General features: G+C 35.8%; 1 protein-coding gene across 3 annotated transcripts in view; it reads left to right on the top strand.

The window, feature by feature from the left end:
- MED26 (mediator complex subunit 26) overlaps nt 1–21,842 on the top strand; it is a 91,853-nt gene extending 70,011 nt beyond the window's left edge. Inside the window, exons 1-3 of one of the 3 annotated variants that reach the window (XM_031947972.1) lie at nt 10,448–10,484; nt 17,951–18,025; nt 18,825–21,842. In XM_031947972.1, coding sequence (XP_031803832.1) covers nt 17,960–18,025; nt 18,825–20,516 — 1,758 coding nt within the window. In that variant the 5' untranslated portion in view covers nt 10,448–10,484; nt 17,951–17,959 and the 3' untranslated portion in view covers nt 20,517–21,842. Of the gene's footprint in view, nt 1–10,447; nt 10,485–14,396; nt 14,518–17,950; nt 18,026–18,824 lie in introns of those variants that run through there. The other 2 variants (XM_023496999.2, XM_031947971.1) reach the window with 2 other exon arrangements.
- The last annotated feature ends 104 nt before the right edge of the window (nt 21,843–21,946 follow it).

The raw sequence follows: 21,946 nt of genomic DNA, 5'->3' as shown, positions 1-21,946 counted from the left end.
AAAATTTTCCTTTCATTCAAGAGGAAATCAGTATCACTTCAGCCCAACTTCAGTCCGCTCTGCTCTTGGAACTTTTTATTTTTTAATCATATAGTGTTTTTATTTTTTTCATTTAATTAAAAAAATTTTTAATAATAGGTTTTTATTTTCAAAATACATGCAGATAGTTTTCAACATTTACCCTTGCAAAACCTCATGTTACAAATTTTTTTCCCTTCCTTCCCCCAAATTTTCCTGTCATCTTAGCCAATCTGACAGGTGTTTAGTTGTATCTTAGAGCTGTCTTAATTTGCATTTCTCTGATTAATAATGACTTGGAGCATCTTTTCATATGACTAGAAATAGTTTCAATTTCTTCATCTGAGAATTGTCTGTTCATATCCTTTGACCATTTTTCAATTGGAGAATGGCTTGATTTTTTATAAATTAGAGTTAATTCTCTATATATTTTGGAAATGAGGCCTTTATCAGAACCTTTGACTGTAAAAATATTTTCCCAGTTTATTGCTTCCCTTCTAATCTTGTCTGCATTAGTTTTGTTTGTACAAAAACTTTTCAGTTTGGTATAACTGAAATTTTCTATTTTGTGATCAGTAATGATCTCTAGTTCTGCTTTGGTCATAAAGTCCTTCCCCTTCCACAGGTCTGAGAGGTAAACTATCCTGTGTTCCTCTAATTTATTAATAATTTTATTCTTTATGCCTAGGTCATGAACCCATTTTGACCTTATCTTGGTGTACGGTGTTAAGTGTGGATCAAAGCCTAGTTTCTGCCATATTAGTTTCCAATTTTCCCCTGCTGGTCATTTCTTACAGAACAATAATATTCCACAATATTCATATACCACAATTTATTCAGCCATTCTCCAATTGATGGGCATCCACTCAGTTTCCAGTTTCTGGCCACTACAAAAAGGGCTGCCACAAACATTTTGGCACATACAGGTCCCTTTCTGTTCTTTAAGATTTCTTTGGGATATAAGCCCCATAGAAACTGCTGGATCAAAGGGCTTGCATAGTTTGATAACTTTTTGAGCATAGTTTCAAATTGCTCTCCAGAATGGCTGGATGTATTCACAATTCCACCAACAATATATTAGTGTCCCTGTTTTCCCCTATCCCCTCCAACATTCCACATTATCTTTCCCTGTCATTCTAGCCAATCTGACAGGTGTGTAGTGGTATCTCAGAGTTGTCTTAATTTGCATTTCTCTGATTAATAATGACTTGGAGCATCTTTTCATATGGCTAGAAATAGATTCAATTTCTTCACTTGAGAATTGTCTGTTTATATCCTTTGACCATTTATTAATTGGAGAATGGCTTGTAAATCAAAGCTTCTGAAACTTTCACAACCTAATTTAATATGGAGGTTGTGAAAAAAATTGACAATAGTAAAAAGTTTCTGAACACGCGACAACCAAAAATTAATTCAAAGTCAAGTGTATAATGAATCTGAGGTATTTCTGGCAGCACTTACCCATATTCTGTCATACAACTTCAATGCAGTCTTTTTTTTTTTTTTAAATAGCCTTTTATTTACAGGATATATACATGGTAACTTTACAGGATTAACAATTGCCAAACCTCTTGTTCCAATTTTTCACCTCTTACTCCACCCCCACCCCCTCCCCAGATGGCAGGATGACCAGTAGATGTTAAATATATTAAAATATAACTTAGATACACAATAAGTATACATGACCAAAACATTATTTTGCTGTACAAAAAGAATCAGACTCTGAATTATTGTACAATTAGCTTGTGAAGGAAATCAAAATGCATGTGTGCATAAATATAGGGATTGGGAATTCAATGTAATGGTTTTTAGTCATCTCCCAGAGTTCTTTTTCTGGGCATACTAGTCAGTTCATTACTGCTCCATTAGAAATGATTTGTTGATCTCGTTTGAGGATGGCCTGATCCATCAGAACTGGTTCATCATCTAGTATTGTTGTTGAAGTATATAATGATCTCCTGGTCCTGCCATTTACTCAGCATCAGTTCGTTAAGTCTCCAGGCCTTTCTGAAATCATCCTGTTGGTCATTTCTTACAGAACAGTAATATTCCATAATTTTCATATACCACAATTTATTCTAGCATTCTCCAACTGATGGACATCCATTCAGTTTCCAGTTTCTAGTACTAAAAAGGGCTGCCACAAACATTCGTGTACATACAGGTCCTTTTCCTTCTTTATAATCTCTTTGGGATATAATCCCAGTAGTAAACTGTTGGATCAAAGGGTATGCAAGTTTGATAACTTTTGAGCATAGTTCCAAACTACTCTTCCAAAATGGTTGGATTGTCACAACTCACCAACAATGCATCAATGTCCCAGTTTTCCCGCATCCCTCCAACAATCATTATTATTTTTCCTGTCATTTTAGCCTAATCTGACAGGTGTGTGTGGTATCTTAGAGTTGTCTTAATTTGCATTTCTCTGATTAATAATGACTTGGAGCATCTTTTCATATGACTAGAAATAGTTTCAATTTCTTCATCTGAGAATTGTCTGTTCATATCCTTTGACCTCAATGCAGTCTTTATTCTAAACATATAACATGCACATTTTGCACTGTGCCATCATACACTAGGCCAAAGAATGCTACCAGAAACAGCATGGTTCAGATTCAAGATGAGGTTTCATAAGAATTTCTTGGGCCAAAATTGGTAAACTTTTCAAGATCGTGTTATTTTTAAAAATTAGAAAAGACGTATCATATACTTTTCACAACTATGAGGAGTATTTTGTTAAATGAACAAAAGATTAGAGGGTAATTACAAAAGATAAATAGATAAAACTGATTAGCTTCTGTATGGTTAAAATTAATGCACTTAGGACAATAAAGGAACTAATTAATAAGGGAAACATTGTCTAAGATTTGTTGGCTAACAATTTGATATCCAAGATATGTCAAATTAACATATATACAAACGTGTGTGGGGGGAGGAAATTGGTTGTTAGTCATATATATTTATGTAGCTAGTCTCCAATATATAAAGTGGTTAAAGAACATGAGTAGGAACTCTCAAAAGAGAAACCACATTTAAAAATGTTATAAATCATTAACAGTAAGAGAAATGCAAAGCAAAACAACCTTGAGGTTTTACTTTACATCCTACAAATTCGCATGCTCCTTCTCTTTCTCCTTCCCTCCTTCCCCCTCTTCATCCCCCCCCCCCAAAAAAAAAATTGCTATAATCCATGTTGGAGAGAGTGTAGAAGGATAAGCTATACTTCCATCACATTATTGATGGGGCTATGAATTCATGCAACCATTTTGGATTGCAGTTTGGAATTATAAAAATAAAATGAATATATACTTGGAACCATAAATTCCAATATTAGATTTATATCCTAAAGAATCCATCTGCCAAAGTATTTATAATCCACATTTCTTTTTCAGATAGCAAAGAATTGGAAATAAAACAGATGTCCATTGATGATGAATTGGCTAAACAAATTTTGGTTTATAAACATAATGGTATCTTACTATGTTCTAAGAAATGATTATATGTATTGAATGCAAAGAAGCATGGAAAGATCTTTATGAACTAATGCATACAATAATTATACCAAAGATCAAGAAAGACTGGAAGAGATGAGAGAGAATGCATACCTTTGTGGAGATGATAGATCCACAGATGTTAACCATAACATGTTTTTGGACTTTTTCAGCGTATTGATCAGTTATACTGATTTTATTTTTCTCTCTTAAGAAATATTGTTTCCAGTGGAATGAATAGCTCTCTAGGAGGGTGAATGGAATGGATAGTTGATATATATATATATATATATATATATATATAGTGATGTAAGAAAAGAAGATTCCAAGAAAAACTTGTTAAAAAAATTAACAAACACATAAAAGAGCTATGCATCTTTATAGTGTAAGTAATGCTTGAAAGAAGACATGACATTGTTTTAGTATTTGAAGGGCTGTTAATGCAAGAGAGAAATTAAACTTGTTCTGCTTCTTCCCAAAGGGTCAAAGTAGGAGAAGAATTGGTATCATTTTCACATTTAGGCACAATTGGAGGAAAATCTTGCTAATGTTAGGATGTTCTAAAAGAAGAATTGATTTTCTGGGCAATTAAGGATTTTCCTGACCAGGTGCTCCACCAAAGCCTGCATAAAATTTTGTTCTGTGTATCTTAGAAAGGATTCTCTTTCCATTAAGGGTGGACCACAATAGTCATTGTTTCAAGACTCAAGCTTTTTTCTTCTGATTCCCCCTGGGAGTGCTTCTCTCTTTGGGATCACAGTTGTGATACTGCTGGAACAAAAGATATACACAGTTTTTCTCCAGAATGACCGAATCAGTTCACAATTCCAGCAATAATGCATTAATGTCCCAGTTTTCCCACAGCCCTTCCAACATTTTCATTATTTTTTCCTTTAAATGAAGAAGAAATTGTAGAGTACATCTATAGTCACATGGAAAAATGCTCTAAATAACTATTGATTAGGGAAATGTAAATTTAAACCACTCTGAGATATTATCTTACACTTATCAGATTGGCTAAGATGACAGAAAAAGATCATTGTTGGAGAGGATTTGGGAAAAGTGGGACACTAATGCATGTTTTGTGGAATTATGAACTATTCAATCATTTTGGATAAAAACCTCATACTCTGATCCAGAAGTGTCACTCCTTGGTCTGTGTCCCAAAGATATAATTAAAAATTTACAAGCCATTCTCCAATCGATAAATAAAATGTGCAAAAATGTTTATAGCATCTTTTTTTGTATTGGCAAGGAATTAGAAATTGAGTGGATGCCCATCAAATTGAGTGGAAATGGCTGCATGAGTTATGGTATATGGATATAATGGAATAATATTGGTCTATAAAAATGATGTGCAACAACATGACAGTCTCAACATTGGAGAGATGCTAGGGATAGTTGTATATAGATCTGAGAATTATCTGTTTAGAAACGAGAATTGAATGCATTGTGTACTTGATCACCAAGTAAGATTTCATTCAAGGTGCTCAGTTCAGAGTCTTTGGGGATATAACTGTTTTGGAAACAGAACCAGGATAAGTTTATAAAAACAGGGGAAATTGTACGTTTTAAACTCTTTCACCTAGAATTAAGAGAGGTAATAATAATAAAGAATGTAGGAAATGTCCTAGGAATGAATTGGAGGGGTAAAGGGGGGACTAAGAATAATAGGGTTAGTCTTTATAGGCTAGCCCCCATTGAAAAAGAGGCATTTCCTATTAAGTACTTGTACTTACTAAGTATTAAGTAAGTACCCAATAAGTAAATACTTGTTAACTGGTATCTCATAGTTTTATATGAGGTGTTAATGTAAGAATAATAAATTGTGAACAGATAAAATAATTTTGGGATTAGATGAACAAGATGATTCTCCAAGGTTGAATGAATCCATGGAGAAAAGGTAGATTGAGAAATTTAGTAGTTCACATCGGTCAATATGTTGAAGTTGTTGAGTAAGAGAAAAAGACAGTGAGCTTGGCACCAAAATCATTAAAAAAGGAATTATATTATTCTGGGATTCAGTAGATAAAGGATATGCATGGAGTAATAAATTTGGAAGGATCATTCTCCCAGGAGAACTTGCTGACTAATTGATGGTGGAACCTGGGGATCCTGGAAGTGACTGTGGAGAGCAAGAAATCTTCCAGCGCTGGTTCCCAGGCCAGTGGATTGGATATGGTATGGTGTAAGAGAGAGACTAAAAAAAGGGTGTGAAAAAAAGCAGTATCATCAGGAAGTAGCCAAATATTGCTGAGTATCAGAAAATACAAGTAGGAAAGGAAAATATTTTATTATTATGCTATATTAATCACCCAAAGCATGGAAAGACTATCTAACTTAGAATACATCATTTTTAAACATATATACATACACACACACACACACACACACACAGACACAATGCAAATAACTATTAAAAATAAAAAATGAATACTACAAAATTACAAAGAAACCAGTTTGGCTCCAAAGAAGAGGTAAGAGAAAATATCCTCTTCACTCCTTTATGGTTGATGAAGGGTCCACAGGTGTGGAACATTGCATAGAATGTCAGATTTTTTTTTTTTTTTCAGTGCTTTCATAAGTTTCACTGTTGTTGTTTTTCTCCTTTAAAAAAAAATTATTATGAAGAGTAGCTCCTGGTAGAAGAGGAAGACCTAGCTAAATGATAAAAAAAAAAACCAAAAACAAAAACAGGAAATATAATTAATCTACTTTAAAATAAATGAGAAGTTGTTTTTAAATCATGGAGCAAGTGTTCCAGCAGGCACAATGGAAGTGGAAAGGAAGCAGATCAGTAATGAGCTATTCTTGGGGGATAGCATTGACAGGGTAAGAGTAAATAAGAATGATTGTAGGCAGATAGGGATGGATCTTGATGTTTGTGTATTGGTAGCCGAGATTTCTAAGTCAGTATATCAAGGGGAAAATTCTTGGTTTTCTTCTTTTAGCTATTACTTTGGCCAAATAACTACTCCAATTCCTTTTCTGATCATATATTATCATTTGTTATATTATACATATTATACATAGTTTGGAATTATAATATATTCTCCCTACATCTACCACATGACTCCTTTTTAACTTTCAGGTGGTCACTAACAGGTTTGATTTTATGAAAATCGTAGTGTTTCCAACATCCTTTTAAACATACAAGCATTGTTTAGACAGTATTGTTAAAATAATTGGTTGTTTTTTGGAGGTCTTTTTTGAATCGTTATTCATTTTCCAACTTGCAGTGTTTGTGAGATAAATGAATTGATATGCTATGCGGGTGGGCTGCTTGTCCCAAGTCATATCATAAGTCTTCTTGTTTTTCTGATATTGATTTTTAGTTCTATCTTTCAGTTCATAGGTCTCATTTAAAAGATCCTGAAAGGCCAAAAGGCCTTAATGCATTATCATTTGAAATAGTGACATTTGCAAGTATGGTCACTTTCTATATAGAAACCTTCAATTTGGAGCTTACTCCTGACGTATCCTTTATTATAGAAGCCAACTCCTTGGTTGAATGTGTGCCTTTTGATTTGTTTGAAGTTTATCAGATAATCATCGAGTAGAACTCTCTCAAAGAATTTTCTTTTATCTTAGCCTGCCTGAAAATCTTCTTTTTGGAGGTGTTGCTTTAAGATGTTCTTTTGCTCCATGAACTTAATGCTTTTCTTGGTAAGCAACAAACAACAAAATAAATTTCAGGAATCTTTTTTTTTTTTTTTTGTCCCCCTTTGTACTTTTCAATCATATGACTATATGAAGATAGGAAGTTCCTTTGAGAAATACATTTGACCATTAGTGTGTTCACTTTTAATATTCTGCAAAGATAACTTTGATAACATGAGTACCAATGTCAGGTATTGGTGTTGTTAAATTAAACATATGGGACAGACTGTGCAAAGCCTTGGAGGATTGTTATGGGCCAGAAGTTGAAACTAGGTGCTAAGTCAGTGGAATTGATAGAGACAATGCTTATGTACTTAGTACTTATTAGAGTTCACACCTTTAAGAGAGCATATATAAGGAGGAGCTCCCACAAGCCCACTCTCTCAGAGGTGGAGTCAGATTCATTCCAACTTCCACCTTAGTGTTGGCTGAGGACTTCAGGAGATTCAGAGCCAGGATTCAGTCCAGGAGATTCATGAGACAGAAGCCCGCAAGCCCACTGTCTCGGAGGTGGAGTCAGATTCATTCCATATTCCACCTTTGTGCTGGCTGGAGGTTTTGGATTCAGAGGGAGTTAGAGGCAGAAGCTGGAAGAGACAAAGGACTCAGTGGCAAGAGCTCTTGGAACCAAGGAGAGAGATAGGCCTCTAAGAAAGCCACTGGGCTATTTTGAAGGAGATAATAAAGGATATTAACTTTTAATTCCTGGCTGCATTTGGGGTGATTACACTGAACTGAAACTAAAGCTGTTCACAGAAATTCCCCAAGAAATCTGTTCCTAGAGAACATTATATTTTAGAGAAGAGGATAGAGATGATATTGACTGGAATGTAAAGTATATGAAAAGGAATAACATGACATGTCTTCAAAGCTAAAATTATTGGTAATTATTTGGAAATTATTAATGTCCATTATCTTTTTATTCTTCTAACATTTCCTCCCTCAAATCTTTCAACTGAGCTTCAACAGTAATACTAATTAATAATAATCATTATTATTATAGCTAGCATTCATTTAGCACTTTTAAATTAGCTGAGCACTTTCCAATTCTGCAAGGTAAGTGCTGTTATTATCCTCATTTTCCAGATGAAGAAACTGAGGAATGTAGTAGGTAAGTGACTTGCTTAGGTTTACACAGCTTTAATTGACTTGCAGGATTTTAACTCAGATATTTGTCAGCGTTTACATATTCTATTATGCCTGTACTTTACTTGTTCTTAAATGTCATTCATCAAATACAGGTACTTCAGGGAAAATAACTTTCTAACCTGTTCATTCTGACCATGTCCCATTTCCGTGTTAAACAGTGCACATCTGCTCTGTAATTTAGCCTACTCTGGTTTCTCCTGAGTGGCTGGCCTGCAAGTAGGGGCAGGAGATGGGTTGTGAGAGAAAGAGACACAGACAGAAGAGAAGAGATACACAGAGAATTAATAGGAAAGATATCTTGTCTTCATAGAACTTAATGAGTGTGGGGGACTAAAAGCAGTCTGTAGACAAAGGTATAGGCAGAATATAATATATTTTAGAACTGAAATCAAGAGGGTAAGTGGCTAGTCATCAGCAAAAATTGGGATCATCTTATCTTGATGTGTCCATTGAGAAACCACTAGGGTTTAGATAAGGGATTCTTGATCTTATTTCAGTGTCATTGATTTACTTAGTAACTTAGGCATTTTATGTGTTAAAAATACTATTCTGAGAAAAGAATCCCTGCCTTCATCAGACTGCCAAAGTGATCTGTGATACCAAAAGGACTAAACCTCTGGCTTAGATTGTTTTTTTGGGATACAATTTATTTTGTTCATTTTGGTTCATTGAAATTCTCTTGGAGAACTTTCAAATAAAGGAATTTCTAATGAGCACATTTGCTATTTGAGATATAGTGCTCCCTCTCTTGAATTACTTTTAAGAGATCCTTTGAATATCTTGAATATCATCCAGACTATACTGCTTTTTTTTTTTTTTTTTTTTTTAACAAATTTAAAATTTCAGAATTGCTGTAAGAGCCTGAAGGAACCTTAAAGATATCCTCTAGTTCAGATCTTTGATTTTTCTGATAAGGAAACTCTAATTCAGAGATGCATTTATAAATCCACTTATCTTTTTCAATCCTATTACTTTATAGTTCCCTCATCTGTTCTCTACTATTGAATGAAATAGGTTTTAGCAGGCACAGTCATTAAGATGAAGCCATTTTAAATGCCAATAACTTTCTCTGAAAATGATTAGAAAGCAATCTCTAGAAAACTTGCTTCACCTTGAGGCAGCTTTTTGGCACAATAGAGCACTGACCTGAGTTCAAATGTAACCTCAGGCACTTAGTGGATGTGTGATTCTGGGCAAGTTGGTTTAACCCTGTTTGCCTCAATTTCTTTACTTTTAGAGTTGCTGTGAGGCTCAAATAAGTGTAAAGAATTTAAGGGAATTAATACCTACAAGTAGTTGATAAATGTTCCATTGTCCCATTCCATTTCTTGCTTTCTATCTAGTGAATTTTAGGTAAAAACCAGACAAGAGAGCAATAATAAATTTATCCTTTCACCTTAGATAAGAAGACTTTTTTCAAATACTGACAGTTAATAGTTCCTAATTCTGGGTCCTTTGGATTCTTGTTCTGTATTCGTTTTCTAGCTCCAAAATTTTACACTTTGCATTTTAAATACTCTTCTAAATGACGCAGTGGCCATTCATTGCAACTTGGAAGATAGGGATATCACATGATTTGTATTGCCATGTCTGTGACAGATTGAATGTTGGGAGATGATATAAGAATATCACCTTTCCATTATTATAAGTTTACTGTTTTATCACCATAGGATTTAAGAGCTGGAAGGAATCTTAGATTGAATTTTAAAAATTCTTTTTATAAAATACCCACAGTGCATAAAGCATTGGAAGTAAAAAGAAAACATACTCTCCTCATGGAGCATATGTTTTACTAAACCATGTTTACTACTAAGTATATATAATTTCAAGAGGGAAAGAAGACACTTGGGGCAGGAGGAAGAGCAAGAATAGCACCTGAGCTAAACCTTGAAACAATCTAGGGATATAAAGAGATAGATGAAGGTAAGTAGTTGAGTACATTTCAGGCATGGGTAATAGAGACCTTTACAGAAGCACAGCAATGGAAAATGTCATGTGGAGTTGGGGAAGAGCTTATGGACTAATAGATAAAATATTTGAAAGGGAGTATATGTATAAGTCTGAAAAAAAATAGATCAGAGCCTTTATTTAAGAGGATTTTGTATTTTATCCTAGAGGCAATGGAGAGACTGAGAAATCAAATTGGATGCTATTACAGTAAGCCAGGTGAGAGGTGATAAAACCTGAAATAGGGGTCATAACTTCAGAGTTGGAAAGGACCATTAAACTTATTTTTTTTTTGTATATGAAGATGGAATCTGCTTTTTAAAGTAAATAATCAATTCAAAATATTGTTTTCAAAGTTGATTTGCTTATTGTTTTTTCTGCTAATCTGTTTACTTCTGTCCATTTTTTTATTGAAGCTTTTTATTTTCAAATGTCTTTTTAAAAGCTATGTGAGCTTCTTTTATTTTCCTTCTATCTTCTCCCTTCCCTTTTTCTCATCTCCATTTTTGTAGCCGAATCACTAGGGTCTCCTCTCCCATTACTTTCCCTTTCATTGAAGAAATCTTAAGAAAAAAACTTTAACCAAATGTGAATACTTAAACCAATGGATTGTTTTGGCAATTTTGAACTGATTTAAGCCATCCTATACAGCAGTTTATAATTATGCCAAAAGAGCTATAAAACCCTGCATACCCTTTGACTCAGAAATACCTTTCTTAGGTCTATATGCCAAAGTAATAATAAATTAACCAAAAAAACGTAGTAAAACATTTATAGCAAGACTTTTACTGGAAATTGGAAATAGAGAGGTACCCATCAATTAGGAAACAACTGACCAAGTTATCCTCATGATTATGATGGAATACTATTGTGTTATTATAAGAAATGATGAGCACAGTATGCCCTCAGAAAAACCTGAAAGCTTTACATGACCTGATAGAAAGTAAAATGAGCAGGACCAGGAGAACAGTGTACCCAGTAACAACAATATTTGAACATGATAATCAACTGTGGATGACTTAGTTATTCTCAGTAATTCAGGGATACAAGGTAGTTCTGAAGATGAAAAATGCTAGCCATTTCCAGAGGAAGAACTGGTGGAATAGGAATGAAAATTGAAGCATACTTTTTTTAAAAAATCGCTTTGGTTCTGTTTTCTTTCACAATATGATTAATATAGAAATATGTTTTGTATGACCGCATGTGTATAACCTGTATCAAGTTGCTTACCTTCTCAATGAGGAGGCAGGGGAAAGAAGGGAGAAAGAATTTGGAACTCAGAATTTTAGAAAATGTTTAAAACTTTTATATATTGGGGAGAAAATAAAATAATAAAGAAAAATATGTACATAATCAAGCAAAACAAGTTCCCTACATTGGTCATGTTTCTAGATTATACTTACTTTATACAAGTCTTCTTATGTTTCTTTGACATATTCCTTTCGTCATTTTTTTATGGTTCAGTAATACTCCATTACCCTCATCTACCACGTCATTTCCAGTTGATGGACACACTTTAAATTTGTCATTCTTTGTCAGCTCAAAAGGAGCTCTTAGGAATATTTTTGTACATATGGAACTTTTCCTCCTTTCTTTGGGATGTAAATCTTTTTTTTTTTATTTATTATTTCTTTATTTTTAGCTTTTTTAAAATTTTGAGTTCCAAATTCTCTCCTTCCGTTCATTGTAAAGGCAAGAAATATGATATCACTTATGTGCACAAAATCATGCAAAACATATTTCCTTATTAGCCATGTTTCTCTCCCCCCCCCCCAAAAAAAAAAAAAAAAGGAAGAAAAACAAAGTGAAAAAATTATGTTTGAATCTGTATTCAGACTCCATCAATTCTTTCCCTGGTTGTGGACAGCATTTTTCACCATAAGTTCTTTGGAATTGACTTAGAGATATTGATGAAAATAAGCCATTCGCAATAATTGTTGTTACTGTGTACAGTGTTGTCCTGTTTCTTCTTATTTCACTTTGCATCAGTACATATGTCTTCCCAAGTTTTTCTGCAACTTTCCTGCTCATGGGATGTAAATCTAATAGTGACATCACTGAGTTAAAAAGTATATACAATTGGAGTGACTTTGTGGTTATAGTTCCAAATTGTGCCCCATAATGGCTCAATCAGGTCACAGCTGTACTGGTGGTTCACCACAATAGCTCTTTCCACAACTACAGGGCATTTTCCTTTTTTGTCATTTTTACCAGACTATGGGTTTGAGGTAGAATTCCAATTATTTTCATTTGCATTTTTCTAATTATTAATTTGGGACATTTTTATTTGTCTTGACTTCTTTGAAAACCGCATGTATATATGCTTTGACCATTTATGCATTGGGGAAGGATCCTTAAATTTAATGGTTGAGATTATTAGTAATCTTGGAGAAAACAATTTAGTGATAGGAGTCGTAAGTTCAGGAATTGCAAGGGGTAATTTTTAACTCAGTAAAGAGAGAGGAAAAGATGGAAGAGACCAATTGAAAATCCCTTTCTAAGTGTTTGCCTTTTGAAAGTAATAAAAATATGTTAGATTGAAGCAGGGCCAGAGATGAGATGGAAGGAAGAGGCAAATTTTCCAGGGACTCATGTAAATGAATAGAGCAGAGAGGGAGAGGATAGAGAATTTTTGAGGTGAAGATTTGGGGAGAAATAGAAGGTCACAAAAAATAGCAATCCCTTTTCTTAGTAGAAGCACAGTGAAATAATTTGTAATGATTGGGCAAACAGACTAAGAAGGTAATTTTTTTTTTTAAATGGCTTGTAGGTTACATAATTTATGTAGTTTGTGGACAGTATTCCATTTGTTAGACCATCTTACAAAAAATAATGGTTAACCTTGGTGTCAGCAAGCATTATTATGTACTAGACATTTAGGGATGCATTGTCCTTGGTCTCAGGGCTCACATTTTAATAGGGTTGGCAACATATAGTAACTATGAAGTCTCTTATAGAAGAAACTTTTTGAAACCAGAAAAAAATGAAGTGCTGTGGCTGAGACTTTGAGGCCAGCCAATGCAAAAGCTTAGAGACTGGAGATATGAGGAGCAGCAAGGGGTGCCGGGGAGGGGGCGCAATGCTATTGGTTTTGTAAGACTCCCTGTAGAGACCTGTTAAGGGCTTTTTCTCTAAGGTTACCTTTCATCTACTCTATTTTTCTTCTTTTGTTTTCCCTTAGACTGAATTCTTTGAGGGCAGAGATTGGTGTTTTTTCTTTGCATTCCTGACATTTAGCACAGTGGCTGGCACATAGTAAGTCCCTAATAAATGCTTGTTGATTGGTAAGAGATAGCTCAGCTTTGGATGACAGTAAGATTTAAGAGTATGATTTTCTTTTTCTAATGGCTAAAGGAGTTGAAGAGATTGGTGCAAGTATTCAAGAAGAACTTTTACAAGTTCCTAAATTATGAGGTTAGGGGTTATAGTGGGGAGAGATAGACTCCAAGTTGGTCCTTAAGGAATGAATAATATAACCTAAAAACTGGTAGGTATCCTTGACAGAGCTATAGAGCATTAATATAGATAGCTGGAGTAAACATTAAAAACATTAAAAAAAATCAGTGGATGGAAATTGTGAAAAGAATGAAAAAATCCAGGATGAATGGGGTTGAACAAGAAACCAAAAGTTCCAGAGGGTACAATGGAAAGGGGAATCAAAATAAAATATAACCTGGTTAGGAATGAGAATGAGAGGAAAGGTTGGAGAGAGTGGCTTTGAGACAGAAGATAATATTGCTTGCCTTTGAAACTATCAGGCAGGGTACTGTGATGACTAAGCATCATCTCAGGCCATTGGTGTTTTAAGAATTCTGTCAAGTGATCTAGATCTTTAAAAACTAGTTTTCCAATGTCTGTAAGGCTCATGTTTGATGTTAGCCCCTTGGCCTGGTCCCAAACATTTCTTTCATCTAATGTCATTTTTATTGTATTCTACTCTCCAAGACCCAGTTTTCTTGACAAAGATACTGGAGTGGTTTGCCCTTTCCTCTTCCAGCTCATTCCATAGATGAAGAAACTAAGACAAACAGGGTTATGGGTGCCCAGGATTACATAGCTAGTGCCTGAGGCCAGATTTGAACTTGGGTCCTCCTAACTCTAGGACTGGTGCTCTTTTGTACCACTTAGCTGTACAAGTTTACCATTTTATTTTTACAGAAAAGTGAAGTACGCCCAGGGGTGTTACTCAGCTAGAAAAGCCAGGATTTCTACCCAAGTCCTGTTACTCCAAATCTAGAGTGTACTGAAATAGGTATGGATTGTTTTGTCTTTTTCCCTCACTGTGCCTTCTGTCCAAAAGAAGCATCTCCTTTATAACATCTTTAACAAATGGTCATCTAGCTAGAGAACCTTCAGTAAAAGTGAACTTAATATCTACTGAAGCAATAGGTTATTTTTAGATAATTCACGTTGCCAGGGTGTCCTCACCAAATCATGAATATTTTCCTCCAACTTCTTACCTTTTTAGTTTTGGTTTTCCCCTTGAGATCAATCAGTAAAGTCTAGAGCATACATAGATGAGACAGTTTTCCTTATGTCATCTTTATCAATTCATCTATGCCAGGATTTCCTATGCAAATCACACAGTCCCATTGAGAAGGAAGAGAGGGAGGCATACGCTTCCTCAGTAGAGATTCTTGACCTCTGAAGAATGCTTCCTGAAGCCACTGGGTGATCTAGGGGGGTTGAGACAAGCATTCTAGAGATAGGAGAGGATGTTCCCAAAGATACCTTTGCTTGCTACTGCTATAGGTACACGGATTGGGTTTTAGGCTATAGAATAAAAAGGGTAGATTGGAGAAAGGGAAGAATGGGGCACTAGTTGAGGAATTAAGGATGTGATAATTTTGGAGGTAAACTCCACAGATTGGCTGTCACAGGAAGATGGAATTGTTGCTGGCCCTACTTTGGAGACATCTTGGCAATTCTAATATAAAACTATAAACTGAACAGAAAGTATTGACCTATAGTTAATAGTAATGTCCTCATTTGAGACTTCCCTATCTTATTGTGATTCTAGATCTATCCTTATCCCTTTATGTTTTTTACATCACCATTATTTATAGGACTGCTTTTAGCTTTGCACAGCACTTTACCTCGTTTCATTGACACTTTTTTTTTAAAAAAAGACAAATTGAATAGTTTATTTCATGTTCACAACAAAAAAAAAACTTCAAAAACAATCAAAGGATCTCAAGTTACAAAATCAAATATCTAATATGTGCCTAATCAACAGTGAAAATATAAACTGCATGATACAGAGTTAAAGGCATTAAAATTTTTAATAGCTTTTTATTTTCAAAATATGTGCAAAGGTAGTTTTCAACATTCACCCTTGCAAAAGCTGTGTTCCAATTTTTTCTCCCTCCCTTCTCCCCAGCTCCCTCTCCCAGACAGGAAACAATCCAATATAGGTTAAACGTGCAATTTAAAAAAAACCTATTTCCACATTTATCATGCTGCACAATAAAAATCAGATCAAAATGGGAAAGAGAGGAAAAAAGCAAACAAACAACAAAAAAGGTGACAGTATTATGTTGTGATCCACATTCAGTCCTCTTTATGGATGCAGATGACTCTCTCCATCAAAAGTATTGGAATTGACCTGAGTCACATTCATCACAGTTGATCATCACATGTTCTTCTTGTTGCTGGGTACAATGTTCTCCTGGTTTTACTCACTTCACTCAGCATCAGTTCATGCAAGTATCTCCAGGTCTTTCTGAAATCATCCTGCTGATTATTTCTTATAGAACAATAATATTCCATTACATTCATATAACTTATTCAGCCATTCCCCAACTGATGGGCAGTCCACTCAATTTCCAATTCCTTGTCCCTACAAAAGGGACTGCTACAAATATTTTTATACAGGTGGCTCCTTTTCCCTTTTTTATGATCTCTTTTAATACATACCCAGAAGAAACACTGCTGAATCAAAGGGTATGCAGTGTGATAGCCCTTTGGGCATAGTTCAAAATTGTTCTCCAGAGTAGTTGGATTAGTTCACAACTCCACCAACAATATATTAGTGTCTCAGTTTTTTGCATTTTATAAGGTTCTCAAGTTCTTTGGCGGTCACTTCCTTCCTTTTTCCACAGATCTGAGAGGTAGACTATTCCTTGTTCTCCTGATTTGCTTGTAGTATCACTCTTCTATATCTAAATCATGAATGAACCCTTTTGACCTTGTCTTGGTATAGACATCTTCATTTTTAAACCAACATATCAGCCAAGTCTGACAATGAATATGTATATATGTAGCTTTCCAGACTCTCTACAAACAAGGAATGGAAATGGATTTTTGGAGTTCAGACTTGATCATTGCAATTACACAGCATTAAGTTTCAGCTCCCTTGTTCTTTCTGTTCACATTATTGTAATTATATAAATTAATTTTTCCTATTTCTGCTTGTTTCAGTTAGATTCAGTTCATACGACATTCTCTAAAGTTTTCATCTTCATTGTTTCTTGTGGTGGAATATTTGTGTAGTTGTTCACGCTCTGTTTAGCTATTCCCCCAATTGATGGGCACCTCCATATTTTGTGTGGTGACAAGTTTTTGTCATATAAAGGGCCCCTGTGAGTAATTTGTTTTATTTATGACCTTTGTTTTTATCAGGGGTGAGAACTGGGAAGAGAGATTAAGCATTTTGGTATCTCTGGGTCAGATAGTAATGTACAATTTTAATTTCCACATCATCCATATTCTTTTTCATGGAGGTTTGACCAAGTACAGACCTCCTCATAGCAGTGTGCCTCTCCTACATTAACCATTTCCATCTATAGGCTTCTTCACTGGTTTACCTAGGTATGAGTAAAAACTGTTTTTGGTGTGCATTTCTCTAAAGGATGTTACATTTCAGACTTTTAGTGGCTTCTTGAAAGATGAATGCTTATTTGCTACATAACATTAGCCCTGTTTTGTAGAAAATAAGTCATTGTGCCAGAGTGGTTTTTATAAAAGCATAAATTTGCATCTAATTTTCTGAGTTTATCATCTTTATGCCCCAATTCAGCACTGGAGAAGGTGATAGTTGCATGTTGTGGTCACAATTCTTTTCTTAAAATTTATCTTTACATTTTGGTCCTTTAGCTTTGCACTTGTCATTTGTCAACAAGTCATTTTTGTAATCGTTGGTGTTCCACTAGATTGTAAGCTCCTAGAGGGCAGGAAATTGGTCTTTGTATCCCCAGGAGCTAGCATAGCACACAGTACTTTAAAACTTTGCAGGCTAGCTGAGAGGTGGAATAGAATGGCTGTAATATTGTTCATAGAAGTGTTGCCTAGTAAGTCATTAGTTAAAACTTGGCTTTCTTCTGGTTTCTAAACTTTTATTTCCAGGCCCTAGAACTGTTGTGGAGTTTGTTCTGCCTTGCCTGGCTTATTATTCTAATCTATTCCCCTTAGATATTGTCCTAGGAACCTCTTCCTTCTCATCTCCCTCCCTCTACTTGTCTTAACTACTGATGAGGAGATGGATGTAAAGTGCTTTCTTTGTGCCAGGCACTATACTAATTGTTGGGAATACAGAGAAAGGCAAAAGACAGTCCCTGGTCCCAAGGAGCTTATATTATAATTCCTGTCTTTTCAGGGAAGAGGCCTGATGTGGCCCCAATATAGCAATTTCTTTATCTGTGCTGGGAAAGTAAATGGAACTAATGATAATAATTTTATCATTGCAGATCCATAACATGGTGGCAGTACTGGAAGTTATCTCCAGCTTGGAGAAATATCCCATTACCAAAGAGGCACTTGAGGTATGACCTATTATAATAAAATAATGTAATATTGAGACTAACTTTATGACTCAGAAGTATAAGCACTAACCACCTGTTCAGGTATTGTCATTCTTGGCTTTGGCAAGAATCTGGAGTATTCCAAAGCAATTTGAGCTAAAGTATTTCACCTTATTTTTTTCCCAGATTTGGCTTTATTTTGAACATCAAATCTACTGGTCTTTGTGAATTCAAGCATAATTTCAGTTTGTATTGCTATCTTAGTGTGGCAGCATATCTGAAGTTGATTCTTTTTTTGTACTTGCATTGAGAAAATTGGTTTGTTTCAGTTGCTGCTTTTTTTTCCCCCTTAAGAGAACTAGATTGGAATTTGAGTTGCTCTTGTTTTATCTAGAGTTTTATTTAAGGAAAGGCAAACTGTAGGGCATTACACACAGGTATGTTTGTATACACACATATGTATGTGCATATTGTTTATATGTGTGTTGGGATATTGCTTTCATATATATATTATATATATAAGCAAGTGTAGTGACAGGCATTTTAAAATAAGGCTTTTTGTAAACGTACTTTCCTCTAGGACTTGTAGATAATTATTTTGTGATGAGTCAAATAGCTTGTTACAAGAAGACTTGTTTCCCATAGATTGCAAGTAACACAATGGGGGCTTAGTTTTTGAAAAACTTTAGTAGGGAACACAAATTCCTGCCTTTGCCCTAATTCAGACTTAGTTTGTTCCTACCCTTATGTATTTTTGAATATGCTTTTGTTCAGAATGTTTATGATTTAGGGGAATAAAGTATCTTCTCTTTGGTTGTAGGAAACAAGGCTAGGAAAACTCATCAATGATGTAAGAAAGAAGACGAAAAATGAAGAACTTGCCAAACGTGCCAAGAAATTGTTGCGGAGTTGGCAAAAGTTAATTGAACCTGTGACCCAAAATGAACCTGTGCCAAGGGGATTGCCAAACCCACCAGGGTCGGCAAATGGTGGCGCTCACAACTGTAGACCAGATGTGTCACCTGCTACAGTTCCAGGGTCCAAACCTATTCATGAGTTGAAAAATAGAAATGATATTCAAAAGCTAAACTCCCCGAAAACAGAAAAACTGGGAAATAGAAAAAGAAAAGGAGAACACCGTGATGGACATCAAGGCCCTCCTTCCAAAGTTTCCAAAGCTAGCCATGAACTGTTACAAAATTCTTCTCCCCTTCCAACTAATGGGATTGGGGGGAGTCCTGAAAATTTCCCTAGCCCTCTTGATGTCAACCTGCACACAGGGCCTGAAAGCAGCAGGACAGAACATAGTGAGAATGATAAACACAGTAAGATACCAGTCAATGCCGTCAAACCTCACACGAGTTCTCCCGGACTTGTAAAACCTTCCAGCACTTCCTCACAGCTAAAGACTACAGTGCTACAGCACCATGAAAAGCCGGAAGAACCTACAGGGCAGCACCAACCTAAGAGTCCCCGCTGTTCATTTAGTCCTAGCAACCTAAGGCATGAGCCATTTGTCCGGCAGCATCCCACATATGCACCAAAGGGTTCTCTGCCTAGTCCATCTCAAAGGTCCCACTTCTTAGATGCTACCCAGGCTTCATCACCGTCGTCACGAGCACCGTCACTGATGCAGCCCTCAACGCCTCCAGTACCTGCAAAAAGACCGGAAGCTTCCCATCAGACTGGAGTGGAGACTTCTCAGCACTGGCAGGAACACACATCTTCTGAAAGTCATCAGCGGCATCTAGGGACCCTCCAACATGTTTCTCCTGGCTGCAAAGTGAGCTCACCCCCTGGGGAGACCCTGATGCCACGGGTGGGATTTTCCCCAGAGGCTTCCAAGATGGACAGTGATGACAATGCTGCTTCTGGGTCTGACAGTAAGAAGAAGAAGAGATACAGATCTAGAGACTACACAGTGAACTTAGACGGACAGGTTCTAGAAGGGGGTGTCAAGCCTGTCAGGTTAAAAGAGAGAAAAATAACCTTTGATCCTATGACTGGACAAATTAAACCTCTAACACAAAAGGATTCTTTGCAGGTAGATATCCCTGCCCTTGCTGACCAGCACAGGACAGAACCGGACAAGCCGGAGCAAAAAACAAATCTGCAGAGTCCTTTTGAACAAACGAACTGGAAAGAATTGTCCAGAAATGAAATAATTCAGTCCTATTTAAATAGACAGAGTAGTTTGCTTTCCTCATCAGGCGTACAAACACCAGGAGCTCATTATTTCATGTCTGAATATTTAAAGCAGGAAGAAAGCACTAGAAGAGAAGCTAGAAAGACTCATGTTCTAGTGCCAAACAGTATATCCACAGACCTGCCTGGAGTTAGTAGAGAGGTCACAAATGATGATCTCAACAGAATAAGGCAACTCCATTGGCCAGGGGTGAATGGTTGTTATGATACACAGGGTAATTGGTATGATTGGACGCAGTGCATATCTTTAGATCCACATGGTGATGATGGTAGATTGAACATCCTGCCTTATGTCTGCCTAGACTGAATATAAGGATGCTAAAATGCTTTCACATCTGCAGTTAGCAAACACAGCAGGGCAGACTCCATGATGCTTAACATGGAGAGTGCACCTCTTGTCCTGGAAAACAGGCCTGGAAGAGGGTCTCGAGGGGCTGATCCTTTGTAGCTCTTCTGTCTAAGTTCTTCTTTTGTGAAATGCTGCTACCAGTTTACTAACAAAAATAGCAAAGGAAGGGCGTACGAAGGACAAAGAATTGAGTTCAAAACTCTATAGCAAACCAGCTATAAAAAGTGTTAGTCCCCAAAAGGTTCAAATGATTTCCAGCACATGTGAATGCCGGAATCTTATCTACAGGCAGGTACAGAATACTTGTTGTGAAAGAGTTACCTTAAAAGTACGCATCTATTTATTTGCATTGATTTTTTTTTTTTTTTTAATTTGGCAGTGAGATGTCTGTGAGACAGTGTGCAACAGCTGTAGTTTTATTTGTATTTGCATCATCTCTCTGTTGAGCGATTGGGTTATTTTAAGTCACATGGTGCAGAGATTTTTTTCAAACTGCAGCCATGCACTACTGCAGTTAATCAATTTCCAACTTCACATTCCGTAGGCATCCACATATTTTAGTCTGGTTTCAGTTTAAATCCAGTCTTCAAGAAATGCTGCAAAAATTTAGTTGTGTGTTTTTTTTTTTAAGTCCCCTCCCTTTCCCCTACCCAGTAGCCAAATAATTTTTATCCTTTTTCCCTTCCTGCAAATTTCTAGAAAACTTCAACTTTCTAGAGTCCAAAAAATGTAACTGCGGGTGCTACTAGTGTGTAACTGTCCTGTGAGGGAAGAGGGAGCCTGTTTTGTATGCTGGAAATATACTTGTTACCATTCCTTTAGATATTGTTTGCCTTACGGATATTCATCATAAACGCGATTTGCAAAAACAAAGAGCCTTAGTGAATGTACAGTGACTAGACTTCTGTGTTCTTCAGATGCAGAAGGGAGCAACTTTGCTATTTGGTCCTTTAAGTGGACACATTGTGATATAAATGTGGAAATAAAAAAAAATTTGCACAAAAATGTTTGTGAATTATTAATGATAAATGGTTTTTTTTCCCCCAACTGTAACCTGTGGGATGGTCTTTTGCTCCTAGGAGTTGCTGTTGTATTCCATCATTATCCTCTCCATTTCCCCTTACTCAAGGTAGTAAAAATATACTTGTAAGTAAAAAGAAAAAAATTGATTTTAAATATATGGTCCACATAAATGAGTTTCATATATAATCATTGAGACCACTCCAACAGAGCTAAGTAAAATTGTGTCAGGACTTAACATGCAATATGTCAGCAACTTAAAAGCTTCAGGTTCTGCTTAGGAATGCTATATGAAGGCTAGGGCGGGCATCTTGCAGTATCTTATTCATGTAGGACAACTGCACAAGCTTCTTGTAAGTTGGGAATAA

Source organism: Sarcophilus harrisii, chromosome 1, assembly GCF_902635505.1.
Source record: "Sarcophilus harrisii chromosome 1, mSarHar1.11, whole genome shotgun sequence".
NCBI classification, from domain to species: domain Eukaryota; kingdom Metazoa; phylum Chordata; class Mammalia; order Dasyuromorphia; family Dasyuridae; genus Sarcophilus; species Sarcophilus harrisii.
Note: the sequence above shows the minus strand (reverse complement) of the source record. Positions and strands in the feature narration are given on the sequence as shown.